This window comes from Muntiacus reevesi, chromosome 8 (genome assembly GCF_963930625.1).
Source record: "Muntiacus reevesi chromosome 8, mMunRee1.1, whole genome shotgun sequence".
Taxonomy (NCBI): Eukaryota; Metazoa; Chordata; class Mammalia; order Artiodactyla; family Cervidae; genus Muntiacus; species Muntiacus reevesi.
The window spans coordinates 35570522-35594493 of record NC_089256.1 but is presented as its reverse complement, the minus strand read 5'-3'; the positions used below and the strand labels follow the sequence as shown (position 1 = coordinate 35594493).

General features: G+C 40.1%; 1 protein-coding gene across 1 annotated transcript in view; it reads right to left on the bottom strand.

The window, feature by feature from the left end:
- Positions 1-23972, bottom strand: part of KCNH8 (potassium voltage-gated channel subfamily H member 8) — a 445541-nt gene that overhangs the window by 88481 nt on the left and 333088 nt on the right. The window contains exons 8-10 of the mRNA XM_065943173.1: positions 18770-18967; positions 4527-4726; positions 3427-3676 (exon numbers count right to left, since the gene is read on the bottom strand). Of these exons, the coding sequence (XP_065799245.1) occupies positions 3427-3676; positions 4527-4726; positions 18770-18967 (648 nt within the window). The remainder of the gene's footprint in view (positions 1-3426; positions 3677-4526; positions 4727-18769; positions 18968-23972) is intronic.

The window sequence follows — 23972 nt, the reverse complement described above, 5'->3', positions numbered from 1 at the left end:
TAAAATAGTTGATCTCCATTGAGATAATGTTAATCACAGAGAGAAAATATTAATAATGTATTATATTTGTTTGGGCTTGGTCCCGATACCACATAGGCATGTTTAGAAGGGCCACATGCATTTAATCACTTTTGAGAGGTACAGGGTACCAGCAAAGATGTGAAAATGTTAAATATAGGCAGCTCAAGTGATGGAGGAAATCAGGGCCAGAGGTGCAAGGCAATGGCTTAAGCGTTTTAGTTGTTAGTATAGGCCACCAGGCTTCCCCGGTGGCTCAGATGGTAAAGCGTCGGCTTGCAATGCAGGAGACCCTAGTTCAATCCCTGGGTGGGGAAGATACCCTGGAGAAGGAAACGGCAACCTACTCCAGTATTCTTGCTTGGAAAATCCCATGGACGGAGGAGCCTGGCGGGTTACAGTCCATGGGGTCACAAAGAGTCGGACACAACTGAGCGACTTCACTTTCTCTCAGAAGTATTTTTGAAAGAAGAAATTCCGACAGAATCGTGTATTACAAACAATGGTATTTACATTGAAGCTGTCAAATTTGTACCTACTGTGATGTAATGTCAGGGATAATGCCCTCATATTCCATTCCTGGAATTGTTGCTAGTTACCAAATTTAAACATTCAGCACAATTATGGAAAAACCCATAATATATACATCTGAAAATGCTGCATTAATTTACTTAGATGTATATCAAACCATAAGTTGCTAGAAAAATAACTAAATGCCCTTTTATTTTTTATTTTGATTAATTTTTATGGGATTATTGTTGTTTTACACTGATGTGCTAGTTTCAGGTGGAAGTAGAATGAATCAGTTATACATATTCGCATATCCACTCTTTTTTGGGTTTCTTTCCCATCGACGTCACTACAGAGCACTGGATGGAGTTTCCTGAGCTGTACCGCAGACCCTCACTGGTCATTGTTTTCATATACGGCAGTGGGTACAGGTCACTCTTAGTCTCCCGATTTATCCCTCCTTCCCTTCCCTGTAACCAGAAGTGTTTTCTATGTGGGTGTCTCTGTTTTGTAAATAAGGTCATTTGTACCAGTTTTTTTTTTTTTTAAGATTCCACATATAAACGATATCCTGTGATATTTATTTCTTTGTCTGACTTATGTCACTCAGTAAGACAATCTCCGAGTCCATCCATGTTGATGCAAGTGGCACTAAATACCCTTTTAAAAGCAGGCCGTGTCAACAAGCAGGCTACAAAACTTACAATGTTACTAAGGAAACCCACAGAAAAATATTTTATGATTGGAGCAAGGTTTTTGAAGCAAATTTTCAAAGGATTCTCACTTTTAATTTTGAATAAAATATGATGGAATGACTGGTTTTTAACTTCACTGAGTGGATAAATGGGCAGGAAAGAGTGTTCAATTCTCCTCCTGGAAAACACACGTATATAGAGGCTCACCCTCACACTGATAACAAGCTGGCCGCACCGAGCCCAGCTTGTTGCTACTTTATTTAGTCGCGATTCCAGGCCTTTCTATCAAGGAGAAAAACCATGGAACTCCCCAGCAGTCCAGTAGCTGAGGCTCCACCCTCCAGGGCAGCGGGTTCCAGCTCTATCCCCGATCAGGGAGTGAAGATCCACACGCCTTGTGGCCAAAAAGCCAAAACATGAAAGAGAAGCAATATTGTAACAAATTCAATAAAGATTCTTTTTTAAGTGGTCCACATCAAAACAAAAAAAAGGAGAAAAATATAAGGGGGTAAATTAAGAGTTGAATCCAAACTTTGGAAGGCAAGCCCCACCTCTCCTCTGATAAGTGGTCAACGGAAGTCATCAGGAAGCAGTGAAAAGCACGTCGGGGTTTCACCCCCAGCTGCCTCCATCTCTGCACCTCTAACTGGGATCATCACAGCAGCCTAATAGGGCTGCAAGATTGGAATTGGATAGTGGACACATAACACTCAGCTCATATTAGGGAAGCAATCAGTGTTAGTTCTCATCCAAAATAGAACCTACCCTGAAGCTTACACTGAAAATTGACTGACTGCATACTTACAATGGTCATAGAGGATAAAAGGCATTGTTTAAAACATAGAGAACAGACTTCTGGACATGGTGAGAGGGGAGACGGTGAGATGTATGGAGTAACATGGAAACTTACATGACCACATGTAAAATAGACAGCCAACAGGAATTTGCTGTAAGTCGCAGGAAACTCAAACAGGGGCTCTGTATCAGCTAGAGGGGTGGGATGCGGCGGGAGCTGGGAGGGAGGTTAAAGAAGGAGGGGACACATGTATACCTGTGGCTGACTCATGTTCAGGTTTGACAGAAAACAACAAAATTCTGTAAAGCAATTAGCCTTCAATTAAAAAATGAATTAATTTTTAAAAAAGCATTGTGTAGAGGGGGAAAGTGCACTGGACACTATGAAGACCGAGGTTAGCTTTGACCTTGGGGAAAAAACACACCTCTCATCTGTCTCTTCATGTCAGGAAAACGTAACGAAGGTCCCGCATGTGAAAATATTTTGTAAAGGGTTAAGTTGTCCACAAAATTAGGTTCTTGAATATGAAAATTTAAAAAAATGAAAAATGCTGCATTAGCTACTTTTAATTAACATAAATTCTAAACATTGGTGTTCTGCACTGGTGTTCAAAATATATTGTTTACCTGTTTACCTGATTCATTCATAGACCCTCAAGAAATATGAGTTGAAAAGATAAACAATGAAAATGATTTTTAAAAGAGGTACACATAAAATTGTATCAATAGATAGGAACTTTTCGACATTAACCCTGCATGTCATCTGTTGTTAGCTGACCTTTACATTTCAACAAACACTGACTGCATCTTAATAGTTGGAGTCAACTTGTGATACAAAATCTTCACAAATTGTTCTGTGAGTTTTCTTTGAGGGAGAAAAATTAGCCTATCATCACCTTGACAGTGTTGCATTAATGATTGCTACGAGAACTTATTCTCAATATGCATTCGTTTTTGTGCTATTTCTAGCATAGATAAAACAATTTTCAATGTTTTTTTCTGAATGGATTCTCCACAAAAATGCAGAAACATTCTTAAAACAGCAGCTATTTCACCAAGAGGCAGTGCACGTCATCATTCATAACCTGGCTTTAGGAATTGAACAGAACTGTGTTCATTCTCTTGCCATGTTATTTGGGAGAAATTAAGTTAACTATTATTTACTCACTAGTGAAATAGGGACAATATGACTTTTTAGTAAGAGTCAAAACAGGTGCTGAGTGTAACAGCACAGTGCAAACTCAATATATGGCATAACAACAATTATAATAACTTGGCAGATTGAACTCATGTTCTGAATCGACATACTCATCCCTAATTTTCCTTCTCTCAGTCACAAGTTTCCCCCCCTTTTCATCTCCTTAATGCGTCAGAGTAGAATTTCATGGGGCTTTTCAGGAAGACCCACCGAGAATGGCCAGCACCATGCTGTCTTTGAGGACCTCCATGGAGCCCGAGCACACGAAGTAGATGGCCTGCAGGGCGTCCCCCTGGCGCAGCAGGTACTCGCCGGGCGCACAGAAGGAGGTCTTGATGTGCAGGGACAGCGAGCGCAGGCAGCCCCGGCTGGCGCACTCGAACAGGGACAGCTGCAGGATCTCCTTGTTCAGGTGCATGGTGATGTCTGAGCGGAGCTCGTCTGGGAAGTCCTTCAGAAGCTGCCAGAGAGGAGAAAAGAGGGGGTCAAGCTGGGGGGCAGTCTCGTGAAGCTGCCTGACTGTAAGACCGCAGGGCCCTTGCCCCACTGTTTGACCAATCAGAGGGCAGAAGAGGAAGCTACATGTACGAATAATCCCGGATTTCTGTGACCATGACCCCGGCTGTGTGCTCCTGACTAATCAGCTATTAGTAAGTCTGGAGAAAGACAATCAATTAATAAAAGACTCTAGAATGAAACATATGTGCTTCGTGGCTTGCTTCTGACAGACACTTAACTCAGGACAGAAGATATGGAGTTTGGGCCCTCGAGTGTTTCCTCCGCTGTCCTGCTCATCTGAAGAGAGGAAAAACCAAATAAGCACTTAAAAATATTGATAACTGGCTTTGCTGACGGGTTGATGGAATAGTTGCTTGACTTATAGGATACCTACAGTGGTGGTCCAGGGTGTTTCTGGAAGTCCAAACATAACATGTTTGCAGAAAAATGCATTTTTTTTTTACTTTGTTGGTTTTAAAGGTAAACATTACCTTGATTAATCTAATAGTCCATGATTATACCATTCAACTGTCCTAAGAATTGGTTCCTCCAAAGAGGGTCAATGAGAATGAAAAATGTCTACCTGACTGACTGAAGCTACTGTGAAACACTGGCCGATCCAGTGACATCATGAAAACGTAAGCAAGACCAGACGAAAGAACACCTGTGGGGGTCATGAGAGGTTAAAGGTAAAGAGACAAAGAAGTCGATGGGTGTGTGCCTCACTTCTTAGACCTGCACTAAAGCACTTGCTTTTACCTCAGGATATATGCTTTCTGCCTGAAAACGTCCACAGGAGAAATCCACGTTACCTCGTTGGAATCTATGCCGTTGTTGACTGACCAGGTTGTCTGGAAATACTCCAGCATCCTCTGCTTGAGCTGCTGGGGCAGGTGGTGGACGCGGATGAAGTCCTTCAGATCCTTGGTCCTGGTGTGATAGAGGGACCACCTGGAGTACATCCTCTGGATGATCGCCGTCACATTTCCGAACACCAGGGCGTGCATCAAGGCTGAGGAGACACGCCACACGTCACGGGTGGGAGGGCTGCCTCCTCACCTGCAAACTTGCAGGCTATAGATCCGGATCCGTGGAGCCTGCCTGCATGGGCACCGTGTCACAGCTACTTTTTAAGTGAAAATCACAGAATTTTATTAAGATAAAGGCTGTAAGTTGAAGCTGACTTAGCTAGATAGATATCTAAATTTTATAATGAGTTTGCTTTGCAGCGCATGGACCCTTTGTATGCTTGATATCATACTCCTTGACTAGCCAATTTTCGAAGAGACAAGAAACCATGATTTAAAACATTTTAATCTGTGAGCAAAGGGTACTTTAAGCTTTGTCTACTCATATGTGGTGAAGAGGAGAGACTTGTTTATGAAATGGATTTTAGTGCAGCATGCAGCTGTCATGATTTCCCTGATACAGTAAGTTAACTGAGACAGTTAACCTGTTCACTGGTTATACTTAGTACACTGAATCTTGGCACATATGGGATTTCTCCTCCTTAAATATCTTGTAATTTACTTAACTTCATGAATTATGATTCACATTGAATAAATTATTTTAAAAAGATTTCAGTAATCCTAGATTCTGATAATAATAGAAAGTATTAGGAAAAAAATACATATTTTTCTTTTTGGCCTCACCATGCAGCATGTGGGGTCTTAGTTCTCCCTACCAAGGGCTGAACCTGTGCCCCCTGCAGGGGAAGCACAGACTTAACCACTGGCCTCCAGGGAAGTCCCAGGAAAAGTTATTATTGAAAGAAACCTGGACTATAGTAGTTACCCAGCAAATATTAGCCGGGTAAATTAATTAACCCATTCTAATGACCATGTTTCTACCTATATTAGAAGACTATTGTCAAGCAATCATTCAGCCATAAACATGCCTAACCCTGAATACACAACTCTGAGAGATGAGAGCGTAATGCATGTGGAGAGTATAATACATGTTCAGTCAGACTATGACACAGCTATTCTGATACAGGCATTTTGGGGCAGCCACTTTGCCAAAGGATGCATCCCGATTTAGTCATTTTGATTCCATGTAGCTTGATCAGACTAAAAATATCTTTTGAAAAACACTCAATAATATGAAAAATAGACCCCTTTTGACCCACACTTAATCTGTTGGCTACCATTCCGGCTATGACAAAAACTCCTGTTTTGTACTCTATTCAGCATCCGAATTATTCGAACAGTTGGGTATAGTTGTGTAGAGGTGCGTGTGTGCTAAGTTGTCTCAGTCGTGTCTGACTCTGTGTGACCTTATAGACTGTAGCCCGCCAGGCTCCTCTGTCCGTGGGATTCTCCAGGCAAGAATACTGGAATGGGTTGCCATGCCCTCCTTCAGAGGATCTTCCAGACCCAGGAACTGAACGCACGCCTCTCATGTCTCCTGCATTGGCAGGCCGGTACTTTACCACTAGTGGCGCCTGGGAAGCCCATAGTTGTGTAGGTACGATGAGATGATTTTAATGATTTAAATATTAAATATTTAATATTTAATATTGATAGAATAAGCTATCAAGTTAGGGCCTTATAGTTTTACTACAATAACAATTACATTTCAAAAGTAAGTCTATAATAAAAAACTGGGTTAACCTTTATAAGAATATTAGTCTCTTCCCCAAAGCCATCATTTGAAATTAGTTTTATGATATTAAATGTGACACATTTATATTAATAAAGACTCCAAAAAAGATGTTAGAAGTGTAATTGAGTATTTCCTGGGCAATCTGAACCCCAGCTCTCTAGTTGCTTTAATTTTAAGGGTGACAGACATTAGAAACTCAGACCATTTAAGGAGCAAAGAATCGACAGAGAAAAGCAGGAGCGGTGCGTCGAGCCCTTGCTGCCCTTCTGAGGAGAGCCGGATGGTCCGTGAATATGTGACTCCTGTTTCGATGAGGTCTCTTGGTCAGACAGTATTTTTTTTCAATTGGAGTGTACTTGCTTGACAAGGTTGCATTAGTTTCCACCGCAGAGAAAAGCGAATCAGCTCTGTGGGACACGTGTCCCCTCTTTTTTGGATTTCCATCCCGTTTAGGTCTCCACAAGTGCTGAGCAGACTCTTTTGACAGGATTATTCCTATCATTATTCCCCTGTGGTGTACAGGTTCTCATGGGCTGTCTGTTTTAGACGTAGCAGTGTATACACGTCAATCTCAACCTCTCACTTCATCCCACTCCCCTCCCGCCTCGGGGTCCATACATCCGTCCTCCGTGTGTCTCTATTTCTGCTTTGCAAACATAGGTTCATCAGGACCTAATGTTTCTGGAGTCCACACACATGCATTAATACACGGTATTTGTTTTTCTCTTTCTGACTCACTTTATCCCTGCCTCCTCACTGAGACTTTGCCTCCCTAAAGCACCACCAGAGTGTAATGAGAGACCAGACTTTGTTCACCAGAATTCCAGAGTGGATGGGGCCTGGGGATGAGGTTTGTCTCACAGAAGAAGAGTGAGCAGGCAGACTCAACTTCCCAGGAGCTGCACGCTCTGGGGCGGGATCAGGAATCTCAAAGTCAGAAATGATGTGAGGATTTGGCCCTAAACAGTAGCTGTAGGTCTAACAGTGGGAACGGCCTAGCGGACACCACCAGGAGGGAGCCCGAGAAGGCCTTGGACCCACCTGGGTTTGTGGGGCCAGGAGAAAGAATGAGGTGCGCCCACATTTGTGGGCAGGTCAACTCTCTGTTTAGATTTCAGCACCAGTCCCTGTGGGATTCAGCACCAGTCCCTACAGCACCTACCCTGTAGGAGGTAGGACACTCAGGGAAGGGAATGGCTACCCACTCCAGTGTTTTTGCCTGGAGAATCCCATGGACAAAGGAGCCTGGCAGGCTACAGTCCGTGGGGTCGCCGAGTCAGACATGATTGAGCAATTAAGCACACAAGAAGCTCAGGGGTTGGGTGAAATCACTGGCTTCAGCAGGTTTTAGTTAAAAAAAAAAAAAAGACTAAAAATGTCTATTTTGTCTATTAAGACCTATCAAAACATTTCTGTGCCAAATCCCAATGTCTAAGGAATTATGTTAAAAACTTCTTAGCATCAGAATTGATAAATTAGTGCAAACATGTCAACCTGTGATTATATCCATCCTCCTGAATATTTCAAGATAGCCCAACTTGAATCCTTTCTTGCCCCTACATTTATCAGAAATTAACCTCTGTCATACTAACTTCCAGCTAATCTAACACTGGCACTAAAACTCTTTATCAGGTTAAACATTACCATTTCTCTATGGAAAATATGGCCACCATGCTAATAAAGTCAGCCCATATTAACAAGAAAGGTCTCAATATTTTGGAGAAGTTACTAGAATAGAGTTAAATTTAAGGTCTATATACAAAAAAAAAAAAAAAAAAAAAAAAAAAGGTCTATATACAAGAGGCAATATAATATTGCAGAGGAAATATGAACTTTGGAATCAGACCCCACTGGATTTAAATCCTGGTTAGACCACCTCTTAATTTCGTATACCAGGCAAGATATACAATTCCCTTGCATGGTTTCTTTATATGTGAAATGGGCATAAGTATACCTTATTGACAGGGTTATTCCTATCAATAAGGCTTTAAAGAGTTAATATATGTTTTTAAAAAGTGCCTGATGTGTGTGAAAAACAGTGGGTGCTCAACTTAAGTTAATTTTTCCATCCAAGTGAAAAGTGCTATGCATCTTCAGGTTGCTCAGTGGTATACAATTGTGGGGAGAAACCCAGCTTTAAGGTTTTCCAGCAACCTGTCAAATAATTAAGAATGGTTGTTTGTTGTAAATAACTTCTTGATGGAAGAAATTCAGAAAATATTTAGGAAATGCCTGCTACATGCCAGCACACATAGGTGTATATTCTTTCTAAATGTTCAAAAATGAAATGTCTTTCAAAGGATTAAAACTATCCCAAGAAAAACACATATTGCTTAACAACTAAATATTGAGCGGTTATTTGTAGGTCATAAAGAGAGGTCCATTCTGATGCTTAAATATTTTATTTGCAAGAGGAGATCTCTATTTATGATAAACACTTAGCAAAGAAACGGAGAAGGTGATGGCAGCCCACTCCAGTACTCTTGCATGGAAACTCCCAGGGACCAAGGAGCCTGGTGGGCTGCAGTCCATGGGACCACTACAAGTCAGACATGACTGAGTGACTTCACTTTCACTTTTCACTTTCACGCATTGGAGAAGGAACTGGCAACCCAATCCAGTGTTCTTGCCTGGAGAATCCCAGGGACGGAAAGCCTGGTGGGCTGCCGTCTATGGGGTCACACAGAGACACGACTGAAGTGACTTAGCAGCAGCAGCAAAGAAAAGAACTGATTCTGCTCCAAGTCAAAGGAAGTTAAACATCAATTTCAGGTTGTGTTAATACATTTATGGGCTCAGTGTTTGGAAGCCCCACCATCTGTAAAAGTATGTAGTAATAGTCTTTTGTGGCAATTAAACTGAGTATGGAGGACAATCTTATTTCATTTATTTTAATACTACTTTCCTTATTATGTGTATGATTTTAACTTTGCTTTGCTTAATTATAATGGGTGTAAAGGACTTAAATTAAGAGAAGTAGTATGTTCAGATCATTTAGCATCCTAATTGTACATTATCAATAAAATGAATTACTGGATTAATTGTAGCATTCACAAGTGTTGTTGGAAAGCAGTGTATGTCTGAGTCATCATAATTTCAAAGTCTCATTTTAGCATAGGAAGTGAATGAGTAAAACGTCGCTCAGTTGTGTACGACTCTTTGAGACCCCATGGACTATACAGTCCATAGAGTTCTTCAGGCCAGAATGCTGGAGTGAGTAGCCTTTCCCTTCTCCAGGGGATCTTCTCAACCCAGGGATCGAACCCAGGTCTCCCACATTGCAGGCAGATTCTTTACCAGCTGAGCCACAAGGGAAGTCCAGTGTATGTCTGAGTCATCATAATTTCAAAGCCTCATTTTAGCATAGGAAAATACTTCTAGTTTAAGTAGTTAAAAAATAAAACATAGCTCTCAAAATCTCTCAGTTCCCAAAGTTATTGCTTCTCTGCCGTGGGTGATTATTTTCACCCTGGTGAAGTGCGTGTGTAACTGTCAGGCCAAATCATTTCATCTATTATCAAACTTTGACAGAAGAACTTCTATATCCAGGTCAGTCTGGAAATTATCCTTTGCTTTTCCTTTTATTCCCAGCAAGTTTGATGTGTATAATTCTTAAAGTAGCATGCTAGGCCTGCTGCTGAGTGTGTGGGAGGCTCTTTTGCATTGTGTAGGAGTTTTGTATAGAACATATTTTGTAAAATATCATCATAATATCAGGTCTTTGGAGGAAATTCAACAATCGGGATCCGAGAAGAAAATAAACAGACCTCGAGTGAAAGTGCGTCCTTACAGGCTGCCCGGCTTTCTCCTTCCTTTTTTATCTTTCCTTTCCCTCCCCGCTTTCTTCCCCCCTCCTCTCCCCCTCCTCCCTCTCCCTTTCTCTCCACCACCTCTCTTTCTGGATTTGGGGCAACCTTGCTATCCTGAGATATATCATAAATTCTGGTTCCTTTAGTCAGCTACTTTGCAGTGAGTCCACAGTGGGACTAGGCTCTCCTGGTATAAAAGCAGACCAGAATTCAGGCTCTGGGGTATTTCAGCTGCCCTGCTCCTCCCTCTTGCCTACTTATTGCCCTGGAATTTTCCAGTCCTTGCTATAAGTACACGGCTTGTGGGTGGCGGTTGGCGGAGAAATCAGAAAGTGAGATCAACTTCCTAAATGATGAACTGAAATGGCAGTGTAAAGGTACCTTAAAAACAGCAAATTTCTGGGTCTAATAAAATCACATCAGGGTAGTAAATATAGGATAAGAGGACCCAAGAACACCTTGGCTGTGGAGTTTAACTCCACATTTTCCATGACAACAATGCCATATTTGAACTAGACATGCTCTCAGTGAGGAGTCCTCTTCATTGGAAGCTTTGTCTAACCTCCAAGGCTGAGCTAATGGTCCGGATACTCATGGCTCAGTCACTAGGGTACTACTAAGTGGCCACTAAGAAACAGAAGAACTTTAAAAGACATGGCAAAATGTTCTCAAGATATTCTGTTTGGTGACAAAAATGATATGTGAAATTGATATAAATCTTTCAGAAAATAGGGATGCAAATGTATAAAAAGACTGAAAAGAATATCTTTTGGAGATGGGATTATATGTACTTTTACTTTTTATGTGAGTTTTTCCGGTTCTTTTGAAATGTGCATTATGAAGCTAAAGTGGAAAAATAAAGAACATCATCTGCCTGAGTACCTATTTCCATTACTCCACTGTGAGCTCCTCGAAGGAAAGCATCCTATCTTGGTCATCTTTGTTTCCCTAGCATCTAGCACAGCGCCTAGAATAATTTTAGTGTATCATAAATATTTATGGAACTGAAATGAACCTCTGGCACTTTGATACTTTCTTTAAAAAGTTTTATAATCACATAGAAGTAGCTTAGAAAATTTATGAACAGTTTGGCCCTAAGCCTGTCCCAGCATCCTGATCCCAATCCCCAAAGGCAGTCTTTCCAAATGTTTCTTTCAGGTCATGTAATTATCATGAACATTGTAGGTCATGCCATTTCACCTCCATTGATTGACTTACCATATTAAGACAAAACCTAAAAAGCAGTTAGACATGAAAGGTGAGAACTCAGCTCACTGCTATCCCCTCTCTCATCCCATACTAGTTACATTATCATTTTTAGGTCATCTATTATACTTCTACAAGATAAAATTAATACCAAAGACCCACAATGAGGAAATTATACAAATACTAAGTGCAGAGCTCACTGAGATGTCTCAGAGTGAACAGATCGACGGGATCCCCTCAGATGGTGTATTATCAGCATTCCAAACTCCCTGAGTTCATCTCATAATCACTAGCCAGCACCCTCACCAAGGTAACCACAGCTATAAATTATATTGCAATCAATACGTTTTGCCTACTCTTGAACTTTCCTTAAGCAAAATCCCACAATAACTACTTACTTCTGTCTGCGTTCTCTGCTCAGCATTGCGTTCATAAGGTTTATCCTTGTGGTCACATGACATAATAGTTCATTCATTCTCATTACAGTATGGTATTCTACTGAACAATCATTTCACAATTTACATACTTATTCTCCTATTAATGAGCATTTCCACTTTGCAATTTTTTCAGTAATGCTTCTACATGCATGTCTTTTGATGTGTCTATATATGATTTTTTGTTGAATATACCTTCACGAATGGAATTGCTGAGTCACAGAAAATAGGTATGTTCAGACTTGGTAGACGCTGATGACTCTTATACCAACTTGACACATATTAGAGGAGAAGTCAAGATGATCCACATCCTCTCAAACTCTTAGGGTGGTCAGTGTGTTTAAGCATACCATTCTAGTGGTGTGTGTGAATGCTATCTAATTTTGATCTTAACTTGTATATCCTAGATGAATGAAGCTGGGCAACATTTTTATATGTTTATTGTCTATTCTGGTATGGAAATCTATGTTTCAAGTGCTTAAAAATCTTTAACACATTTTTCAGTTGTCTGATCTTACTGATTTGTAAGAGTTCTTTATATATAATAGATGAGTCTTTTGTCAGACACAAGTTTGTTTTTGCAAATAACTTCCATCCTGTGGCTTGCCTCTTCTCATTCTTAATAATTCAGTTCAGTTCATTCACTCAGTCATGTCAGACTCTTTGCGACCCCATGAACCACGGCACGCCAGGCCTCCCTGTCCATCACCAACTCCCAGATTCACCCAAACCCATGTTCATCGAGTCAGTGATGCCATCCAACCATCTCATCCTCTGTCGTCCCCTTCTTTCCCTGCCCTCAATCTTTCCCAGCATCAGGGTCTTTTCCAGTGAGTCAGCTCTTCCCATCAGGTGGCCAAAGGATTGGAGTTTCAGCTTCAGCATCAGTCCTTCCAATGAACACCCAGGACTGATCTCCTTCAGGATGGACTGGTTGGATCTCCTTGCAGTCCAAGGGACTCTCAAGAGTCTTCTCCAACACCACAGTTCAAAAGCACCAATTCTTTGGCACTCAGCTTTCTTCACTGTCCAACTCTCACATCCATACATGACTACTGGAAAAACCATAGCTTTGACAAGACGGACCTTTGTTGGCAAAGTAATGTCTCTGCTTTCTAATATGCTATCTAGGTTGGTCATAACTTTCCTTCCAAGGAGTAAGCGTCTTTTAATTTCATGGCTGCAATCACCATCTGCAGTGATTTTGGAGCCCCCCAAAAAAGTCAGCCACTGTTTCCACTGTTTCCCCATCTATTTCCCATGAAGTGATGGGACTGGATGCCATGATCTTAGTTTTCTGAATGTTGAGCTTTAAGCCAACTTTTTCATTCTCCTCTTTCACTTTCATCAAGAGGCTCTTTAGTTCTTCTTCACTTTCTGCCATAAGGATGGTGTCATCTGCATATCTGAGGTTATTGATATTTCTCCCAGCAATCCCAATTCCAGCTTGTGCTTCTTCTAGCCCAGCATTTCTCATGATGTGCTCTGCATGTAAGTTAAGTAAGCAGGGTGACAATACACAGCCTTGACGTACTCCTTTTCCTATTTGGAACTAGTCTGTTGTTCCATGTCCAGTTCTAACTGTTGCTTCCTGACCTACATACCAGTTTCTCAAGAGGCAGGTCGGGTGGTCTGGTATTCCCATCTCTTTCAGGATTTTCCACAGTTTATTGTGATCCACACAGTCAAAGGCTTTGGTATAGTCAAGAAAGCAGAAATAGATGTTTTTCTGGAATTCTCTTGCTTTTTTGATGATCCAGAGGATGTGAGCAATTTGATCTCTTGTTCCTCTGCCTTTTCTAAAACCAGCTTGAACATCTGGAAGTTCATGGTTCATGTACTGTTGAAGCCTAGCTTTGAGAATTTTGAGCATTACTTTACTAGTGTGTGAGATGAGTGCAATTGTGTGGTAGTTTGAGCATTTTTTGGCATTGAGAAGAAAGGCAATGCCAAAGAATGCTCAAAATTCTTAATATCTTTTGATAATTAGAAAAGGCTTCCCTTGTGGCTCAGCTGGTAATGAATCCGCCTGTAATGTGGGAGACCCCGATTCGATTCCTGGGTCGGGAAGATCCCCTAGAGAAGGGATAGGCTACCCACTCCAGTATTCTTGGGCTTCCCTGCTGGCTCAACTGGTAAAGAATCTGTCTGCAATGCTGGAGACATGGGTTTGACCCCTGGGTTGGGAAGATCCCCTGCAGAAGGGAAAGGCTACCTACTCCAGTATTCTGGCCTGGAGAATTCCATGGACTGTGTAGTCCAAAGTGTCACAAAGAGTAGGACTTGACTGAGAGACTTTTACTTGACAAATAGAAGCTCTGAAATTCAAATAATCACACTTACTTTTGTGGATATGGCTTTTTGTGTCATGCTTAAGAAATTTTTGCCAAACCCAAAGCCATGAAAATACTCTCCTATGTTATCTTTTAGAAGCTTTACTGTTTTCCCTTTTACCATTGGATCAAAATCCATCTGGAATTAATTTCAACTTAGTTTTAAGAGTGGTCAAGTTTGTTGTGAAAACATCTTTGTTTTCACAAAGATGTGAAAAGATGCTCAACATCACTAATTATTAGAGAAATGCATATTAAAACCACAATGAGGTATCACCTTGCACTGGTCAGAATGGCCATCATCAAAAAGTCTACAGACAACGAATGCCAGGGAGGGTATGGAGAAAACGGAACCCTTCTGCATTGTTGGTGGGGATGTAAATCGATGCAGCCACTCTGAAGAACAGCATGGAAGTTTTTTAAAAAACTAAAAATAGAGCTACCATCGACCTAGCAATCCCTGCACTCCTGGGCATACGCCTGGAGGAAACTATAATTTCAGAAGATACAGGTAGTCTAATGTTCATTGTGCAGCTGTTTACAACAGCCAGGACAAGGCAACAACCTAAACGTCCATCAACAGAGGAATGGATAAAGAAGATGTGGTGCGTATATACAGTGGAATATTACTCAGCCATAAAGAGGAATGAAATTGTGCCATTTACAGAGATGTGGATAAACCTAGAGACTCACACAGAGTGAAGAGAGTCAGAAAGAGAAAAACAAATATTGCATATCAACAGATACATGTGAAATATAGAAAAATGGTACAGATGAACTTATTTGCAAAGCAGAAATGGAGACACATATGTGGACAACAAACACATGAACACTAAGAAAGGGGGAAGAAGGTGGGAAGAATTGGGAGATGGGGATTGAGATATATGTATACACACACACACACTATTGGTATTATGTATAAAATAGATAACCAAGGAGAATCTACTCAGGGGACTCTCCCCAGTGCTCTTTGGAGATCTACATGGGAGGGAAATTAAGAAATGAGGGGATATATGTATACACAGAGCTGAGTCACTTTGCTGCACATTATAAACTAACACAACACTGCAATGCTGCTATACGCCAATACAAATTAATTTTAAAAAGTATCATCATTTCTCCCTTGTATTACAGTGTCACCAGTGTCATAAATAAAGTGGCCATATGTTTACAGGCAGGTTTTTGCGCACTCTTCTTTTCCATTAGCTTAGTTATCTATCCCTGAGGTAACACCATACTTTAACTACTGTGACTTTGTCGCACAGCATGATATTTGCAGCATAAATCTTCCAATTTTGTTCTTCTTTATGAAGCTTTACAATGCAATATTCTTCTTTACTGCTTACATTCTTTTTAATTTTGTGTTTCCCTTGGTTTTTAGAAACAGCTTGTCAGTTTTCAAACAGGCTCATACACACAGACAAACACACATTTACTGGGTTTTTTAATTGAGATTGCATTGACTCTTAAGGTTAATTTTAATAAAGCTAGTATGTTTACCATGAAAGTGAAAGTGTTAGTGCTCAGTCATGTCCAACTCTTAGTGACCCCATGGACTACACAGTCCATGGAATTCTCCAGACCAGAATACTGGAGTGGGTAGCCTTTCCCTTCTCCAGGGATCGAACCATGTCTCTGGCATTGCAGACAGATTCTTTACCAGTTGAGCCAGCAGGGAAGCCCAAGAACAATGGAGTATGTAGCCTATCCCTTCTCTAGTGGATCTTCCCAACCCAGGAATCGAATTGGGGTCTCCACATTGCAGGCGGATTCTTTACCAGCTAAAGCCCCAATGCAGGCATATCCTTCTACTATTTTAAACTACTGGTAAATTTTTCAATATTTTATAGTTTTCTGTGTAATAATATTGCATATTTTAAACATCTGTTCCTGTGTATTTGATGTTTTATAATTCTTTTCTATATTTCGTTGTCCAATTGTTTATTACTAATATAGAATACAATTGATTCTTTTGCATATTGACTTTATATCCATCAGCCTTCCTAAATTTACTTATTAATTCTAAGAGTTGTTGAAGCTTTTAGGGTTCCTCCTTTGTTTTGGGTCTTCTCAAAATTTTCATAGACTTGTCTAGGTATGGATTTTCTTTTCACTATTTTTGCTTCTCTTCAATAGCTTTAAATATTCTTCCCATAAATCAGAGATATGCACACTCTAATTACAGATGTCATATAGAATCTTTTTTTCTCTCTTCTCCTCACTCGGCTTCAGAGAGCCTCTGCCCCAGATAATTATCTGAGGTTTTGACACCCACTTGCAGCATTTAATACCATTCCTGCCTGTTTTTGTAGTAAATATTGCATCTCTGTTATTAGCAATTTCATAAGCCTGTGTGGGGATCCCTAATAAGATATCTCAGTGTTGATTCCATGGTAATGCATACTTTAAATTAAAAAATAAATTATTTGTACATATTTATAAAAATTCAATGAATAAAATAAATTTGCAGTATATAATGAAATGGATATCTTACAAAAGTTTGCTAGGTTTTAGTGAATCCTGACATTTAAATTCAATAAACCTCTGCTGCTTTATTTCGAAATTAGGGTGCTAATAACCTCTATTTCATAGTGTTATAAGAATTAAATGAACAAACTATTCAATATTGTGAGCTCTTAGGATTAGTTCTCAAAATTATGCCAGCAATTAGTTAACCAGGAAACATTAAAATGAAGGCATCATTTCTTTTAGCCTAGGGTAATTGTCACAATAATACAGCTATTTCCCACAGACACAAATTTGCAAAGCTTTATTTAATAAATTCAAGTTACCTAGATGTCATTTGCCATTCAAAACCAATGGCTTCCTAAGTTCTGCTAAGTTACCTAAATGCTTTAATGCCATTTACAAATGAGTACTGGTTTTGCACCTGGGTAATTTGCTCAATAAACATTTACCAAGTGACAGAGGCATTATCTGAGTATTTCCCATATCTTTGGCTTTGTGACTGGCTTAACTTCTACTTACAGGGAATAGCAGGGAACAATAATATCCTTAGCAATTTCTAATTCAGGATCGCTTACACTAGAGTCCGTGAATCAATAGGAAATAAGATTCATCGTCTAACACATTCTTCCAATGTCAAATTAGTAGGTTAAGCCTTGAGCATTTGAGCATTTCCAAAATAATTTCCATTAGGAGTAGAAAAAACACGGGCAAATATTAAATAAGTATAGACTGTGTTTGTTTGCAAAATGCTTGTCATTCTGCTGGGCTGAAAGATGGGCCATCAAAGAGAGAGGCAATTATGTAAGCCATAATACCGGGTATAAAATTACCACCGTGGGATCTGGCACATTACAGCTCTTCAGAAAATGAGAATTCCTTTTCTCTGCTCCCTAGGCTGTTACTGCTCCACATTGGCCAAAAGCCTGTTCCAAACACTGCAGTCCCAGCCTGCTACTTCAGCTACTCTGCCTTTCCAAGAAATTCTTTGATCCTTGGCCCCGTTTCTCACTGCTTCTGAACTTCCTAGCTGACTTGGCACTCAGCGTATCCTGCCTGGCATTGTTTAAGCTCTTTCCGCACATTTCAGCCGATCCCTTTCAAACTGATCCCAAACTCCTCGAGGGAAAGTTTGCCTGATGCTGCCCTGGTTTCATGGTCCGTTGAATGACTCATTGTGTGAAGTCTCAATATTCATCTCACATCTATGCAAGGAAGGTGGTAGAAACCGTGCTGTATAATAAGGTTCAACCTCATATCAGAGGACATGATAATCCCAATTAATATACACATGCTACTGTATTTAAAATAGATAGTCAACAAAGACCTGCTTTATCGCATAGGGGACTCTACTACATATTCTGTAACAACTTTTATGGGAAAAGAATCTGGAAAGGAATGGGTATATGTAGATGTAGAGCTGAATCACTTGGCTATACCCCTGAAACTAACACAACCCTGAAGTCAATTATGTGTGTGAGTTCTAAGTTGCTTCAGTTGTGTAGGACTCTTTGCGACCCCATGGACTGTCACCCAACAGGACTCTTCTGTCCACGGGATTCTTCAGGCAGGAATACTGGAGTGGGTAGCCATGCCCTGCTCCAGGGGATCTTCCCAACCCAGGGATCAAACCCACACCTCTTATGTCTCCTGCATTGGCAGGTGAGTTCTTTACCATTAGCATCAACTGGGAAGTCAAGTCAACTATACTCCAATATAAAGTTAAGTTAAGTTAAAAAAGAGAACATGAAATAACATGCTTTTGAGGCAACTATACTCAATATTCTATAATAAAGTGTGAGGGACAAAATCTAAAAAGAATATATATATATATATATGTTTATATATGCATATATAACTGAAGTGCTGTGCTATACACCTGAAACTAATACAAAATTGTAAATCAACTATACTTCAATTAAATATATATATATATATATATATACACACACATTTAAAAAATCAACCATCAGGTAAATGGTTATTTCTTCATCTGTCAGAGCATGCAATTCTTGAGATCACAGACTTTCACTGCTAATCTACATGTACACTAAAACCTTGGTCAGTGATTTCATTAGTGCCTTTAGACTCTTACAGTGTAAACCAATCTACACGTGCTGGATCTTAGGACAGAGGACACAGAACGGCAGTGGTTTGGCAGCTCTTATTCCTGCTCCTGGCCTAAAGGAAGAATATTCCTTACCGCCAATCAGCATGGTGCAGATGGAGAAGATCTTTTCTGCATCCGTGTTAGCAGAGACATTTCCAAACCCCACACTGGTGAGGCTGCTGAGCGTGAAGTACAGAGCAGCGATATAGGCACTTCGGATCGATGGCCCACCCAGGGTATTATTCCCATAGTAGGGCGATTCCAGTCTCTTCCCCAACTCATGGAGCCAGCCTGCAAAGGAAGAAATAACGAACATTTAAGCCTCCCAAATAAAGTCCCAGTATTAGCACCTGGGGGTAATGATGAATGAACATTTAAGGATGCACCCAGTTGCTCGGGAGAAAGAATGTTAAAAGGAAGTCAAAGGCAAGGAATTAGATTCCGTGGCTCTAGAAGCAAAAGCATCACTTTCATAGAACTGTTTTTTTATAATACACACAGTAGAGAAATATGCCTTCAAGAGTGGATTGTGGTCAAAGCTGAACAGCTACCCTAATGCAATAACCACCTTCAGTGACAGAAGTGGGTATTTCTAAGCACAGCGTTAAGGTTGTATATTTCACTAGCCATCAAGCTTGTTTCTCAATTGGAACTTTAAGAAATAAAGGAGCTGAGTGGGTATTTTTCAATCCTACATGATAGTAAATAGCAACCAACACAAAAATCTAGACTTTAGACAGGAAAGATGTGATTTATTTCTATCCTGTACTAACTTTCCCTACTTTATTCCCTTGACATGCTGCATGCTAAATCGCTTTGTCCTATCTAACTATTTGTGACCTCATGGACTGTAGCCCACCAGACTCCTCTGTCCATGGGGATTCTCCAGGCAAAATACTGGAGTGGGTTGTGATTTCCTACCTTACAGGTCCTGGTTCATGTTTTTCCCGAGAAGCCCTCTTCGCAACCTCATTCTGCTGTTTGGGGGTGCTTGGAGAAAACTGTATACCCAAGAGGTCCCATACAACTGGAAGCTACCATACAACTGTTCCATAATACTGGAGTATATATGTATCAAAACTTATCTAATTAAGTGCTTCAAATAAGTGCAGTTTATTGTATATAAATTATACTATCATCAAGCTATAATAAAGCTATGTTAATAAAGAAGGGAAATAGCAAGTATAATATTGATAATAGTACATTAGAAACACAACACAGAGACCACTTTAAAATAAAATCCTTTATTAGGAATATTTGCCCTTTAAAATTTTATGTTTAAAAATTCTATGTGCGTGTGTGTGTGTGTGTGTATATGTGTGTACAAAGCACTATGACAATTTCCTTCAACCCATAACATCCCTAAGACTTTTGTTAAGGGATGTTATTCACTGACCACTATTTTCTTATTAACACTTCATTTAATGGCTGCCCAAGAAGAGATGGAAAGTCATTACACTATTTCAGTAGTAATAACGCTGTCATTACCAACTAAGGTTATAGAGTGTGGAACTGTGCTAGGTAATTAAAATGCAAATTTGAAACAACAGGGTTCCTTGAGATCAAGGAGAAATGCTTAGTGGCAAGTACTCTGTTTTATTTATCCTGTCTCTAGAGAGGTGTTTATCAACCATCAGCTTGACTCGGAAATATCCAGAGGGCTTGTTAAATAGAGACAAACAGGCCCTGTCCCTGGAGTTTCTGGCATGGTGCGTGGGAAGGCTGTGCAGAAGGGCTGAGAATTTGCCTTTGCACTGGATTCCCACAGGGTGCTGATGCTGCAGATCTCGGGAACCATGCTTTGCAAAGTCATCCTCCATGCTGGCTGCAGTTAGGAAAACCTAAAAACAAAACAAAACAAAAACACATCCCAAGGGTCACCTCCATATATGGAATCAAAACTTTTGGTTCTGAGATCAGGTACTGGTATTTTAAAAGTTCCCCAGTAGAATCTGATGTGAAGATAGAATTTAGAACTACTGTTCCAGAACTGAGCAAAGCCTCTAGCAATAGTAGAGTTTAATAAGTGTTATTTTTAGAAGTGAATGAATTAATGAACATATAAATGATTCTGTGGGCTTCGCTTGTGGCTCAGCCAGTAGAGTCTGCCTGCAATGCGGGAAACCCGGGTTTGATTCCTGGGTCGGTAAGATCTCCTGGAGAAGGAAATGGCAACCCACTCCAGTAGTTGTGCCTGGAGAATTCCATGGACAGAGGAGCCTAGTGGGCTGCATTCCATGGGGTCACAGAGGGTCGGACACACATGAGTGACTAGCACATACATAACACACATTCGTGAATGATTCTTGTCCTCTGATGGTATGAGGTTATACAACATTGATGCAATATAGCATTGATAAACTTGTACTAGATTTATAACAAAGTGTAATGAAGGGGTTTTTTTTTAGGAAAGTTACATATTATGAAAACTGATGCCATTCATAAGCTATGATCACTTATTCCATCTGGAAAAGAGGAATAAACGTGACATCTAAACACAGATGTACATTTGGACTCTTCCACTGTAGGCTGTGGGAATGACTCACTCCTTTCTGTTTCACGTTTCAGCTGCAGTGGGATTAAACGAGATGCCACATGCAGGAACATCAGCCCCTTCAGTGGCAGAGGTTAAGTGTATTATATCTTGTTTCTCTGTCTTTCTTATGTTACTTAAACTGCAACAGAAAGTAAGAGCAAATATGAGATCAGGAGTGAATTCTAAAGGAAAAGGAAGGTGGTGACTTAGTGTATTCGGAGAATCCACGTGTGGCATCTGACAGAACTGAGCATCTGTTAACTAATAGAAATGAGAGGAGAAAATCTAGGTGATAGCAATTCTTAAAACTTATACACAAATGGGACTTATACATCCATTTGTGAATATACAGGCCGGGTCCAAGGGCCTAGATTAAAAAAATTCTTCTCCAGAATTTCAAGTGGGGCTTCCCTTGTGGCTCAGAGGATAAAGAATCCGCCTGCAATTTGGGAGACCTGAGTTTGATCCCTGGGTTGGAAAGATCCCCTGGAGGGAATGGCAACCCACTCCAGTATTCTTATCCTTCAATTAAAAAATAAATAAATGGAAAAAAAAAGAATTTCAAATGAAGGAAAGTAGGAAGTGGTAAAGCATGATTTGGTAAAATTTGGTTTAATCTTGTATAGAAAAAGACTTAGATATAAAGACAACGTATCCAAGGTTAGTTAAAGAGATATTATAAATCAAAACACAAGTACATTTATATGCACTGTAGGGGGGAGTCAAGACAAGTAAGAGCAGGAAGCAGAGACGACATTTGGATATATGTTGTACTCAGCATGCTGATTTCTGCAGATCAGGGCTCTTACAGGCATTTGACCCAAGCGTTGTCAAGTACAGGATTCCTTGGTGACTCAGCTGGTAAAGAATCTGCCTACAATGCAGGAGACCCCGGTCTGACTCCTGGGTTGGGAAGATCCACTGAAGGGATGGGCTACCCACTCCACTATTCTTGGGCTGCCCTGATGGCTTAGCTGGTAAAGAATCTGCCTGCAATGTGGGAAACCTGGGTTCCATCCTTGGGTTGGGAAGGTCCCCGGGAGAAGGGAGCAGCTACGGATTCCAGTATTCTGGCCAGGAGAATCCCGTGGACTGTATAGTCCATGGCTTCTGTCAAATACAGCCAACCACCAGACTCTGAGTGGCTGGTGGCTCAGCTACTTCTCATGTGCCTTTCAAATAGTGCTCTGAATGGGATATCATGTTTCTGCTCAAAAAAGTGATTAGAGGGGACAATCAACAAAGTGACAGTCCCTTTGTTTCATGTTGGTTGTTACCACTAATATTGGGAAATCTGAGCAGCTAAAAAAATGGCATTTTTCCTAGAGGGTAAATATTGCATGATTAATTTTTGTTTTAATTGATGAGCAGAAGAATGAAACACCACCATCTGCTGCTGCCGCTGCTGCTAAGTCGCTTCAGTCGTGTCCGACTCTGTGAGACCCATAGATGGCAGCCCACCAGGCTTCTCTGTCCCTGGGATTCTCCAGGCAAGGACACTGGTGTGGGTTTCCATTTCCTTCTCCACACCACCATCAACTCCATCTTGAATTAGCGTGTTCATTTGCTCACAGCACCCCAAGTTTTCTCATTAAAAATAAAGCCGAACAAATCAGCCAACACATGTGATTTAATTCCTCAGTTTGAACAAAATTAAAACGTTTAAGAATTCCTAAGCCAAATCAGTTTTCATAGAATTTAATTTCCTTAATAAAATAGGATAAAACTTCATGATAGACCACACAGATTATATTAGATTATATGCTCACTCTACTCCTGTTCATTTACATATGTGTGAAACCGTCTCAGGAGCAATTCAGGGAGCAAAACACAGACAAACAACAGACCTACTTTTGCTGATAACTCTTTTCTGTCTAGCCAACTGTTCTATTTTCAGAGACATCTTGTTTTTTCTTTAAGAAGGATTGCTACTAAATTGTGTTACAGCTGATGACACAGAAGCAATAATAGTGGTAAAAACCTGGTAACACTGGGAAAGGAGGTAACACCCACAAATCCGGGGAAGGGCTCTGTGGGCTAAATAAAACTTTTTCGCAGAACAGCTTGTCCGAAAGGAGAGCACATGTTCCACGGTAACCAGACACCATGTCACTGTACTGTACAGAAGAAGCAGCTTCATCAAATTGGAAGCTGATCTTTTTTTAATCTGGAGAAATTCATCTCTAAAGTAAGGGATGTCCTAGAACAGTGTGTCTGCTTCTGCCCAATTTTTTTCCCTTATAGAACATTTTGAAGGAAAAATCATACACAAAATAAAGTAGAATCTAAATATGCTAAATACACTGCCATCTGATAAAAACAAAAGATATCATAAAATAATTCTGTCATTACCAAAACAGTTCAGATGAATAAATTAGATTTATGAAATAAATATCAATTTCAAAGACAGAATGCCTCTTAATGAGCATGCTCAGAAGAGCCTATAATTAAGCATGATAATTCAATCCATGTATTTTTCATTGCATACTTACCATGGGCCCAGTATTTTGCTTGATTATATACTTTTAATTCTAAAAGGCAGTTTCTTATTATTTCACTATAGGTTTTCTACAATCATATACTTATTTTTATCATACATATATGTGCATTCACACTTTATACAGGTATGAGCTGCTTTATAGAATAGATGTGTTCCTGAAAAGGTTAGTTTATATTTGTATTTGGTAAATTAACAGATACGGTAGCTTTAATGAAAGGAATGGAAGCATGTTATTTAAGCAAAGTCTATGAGAGGGTGGG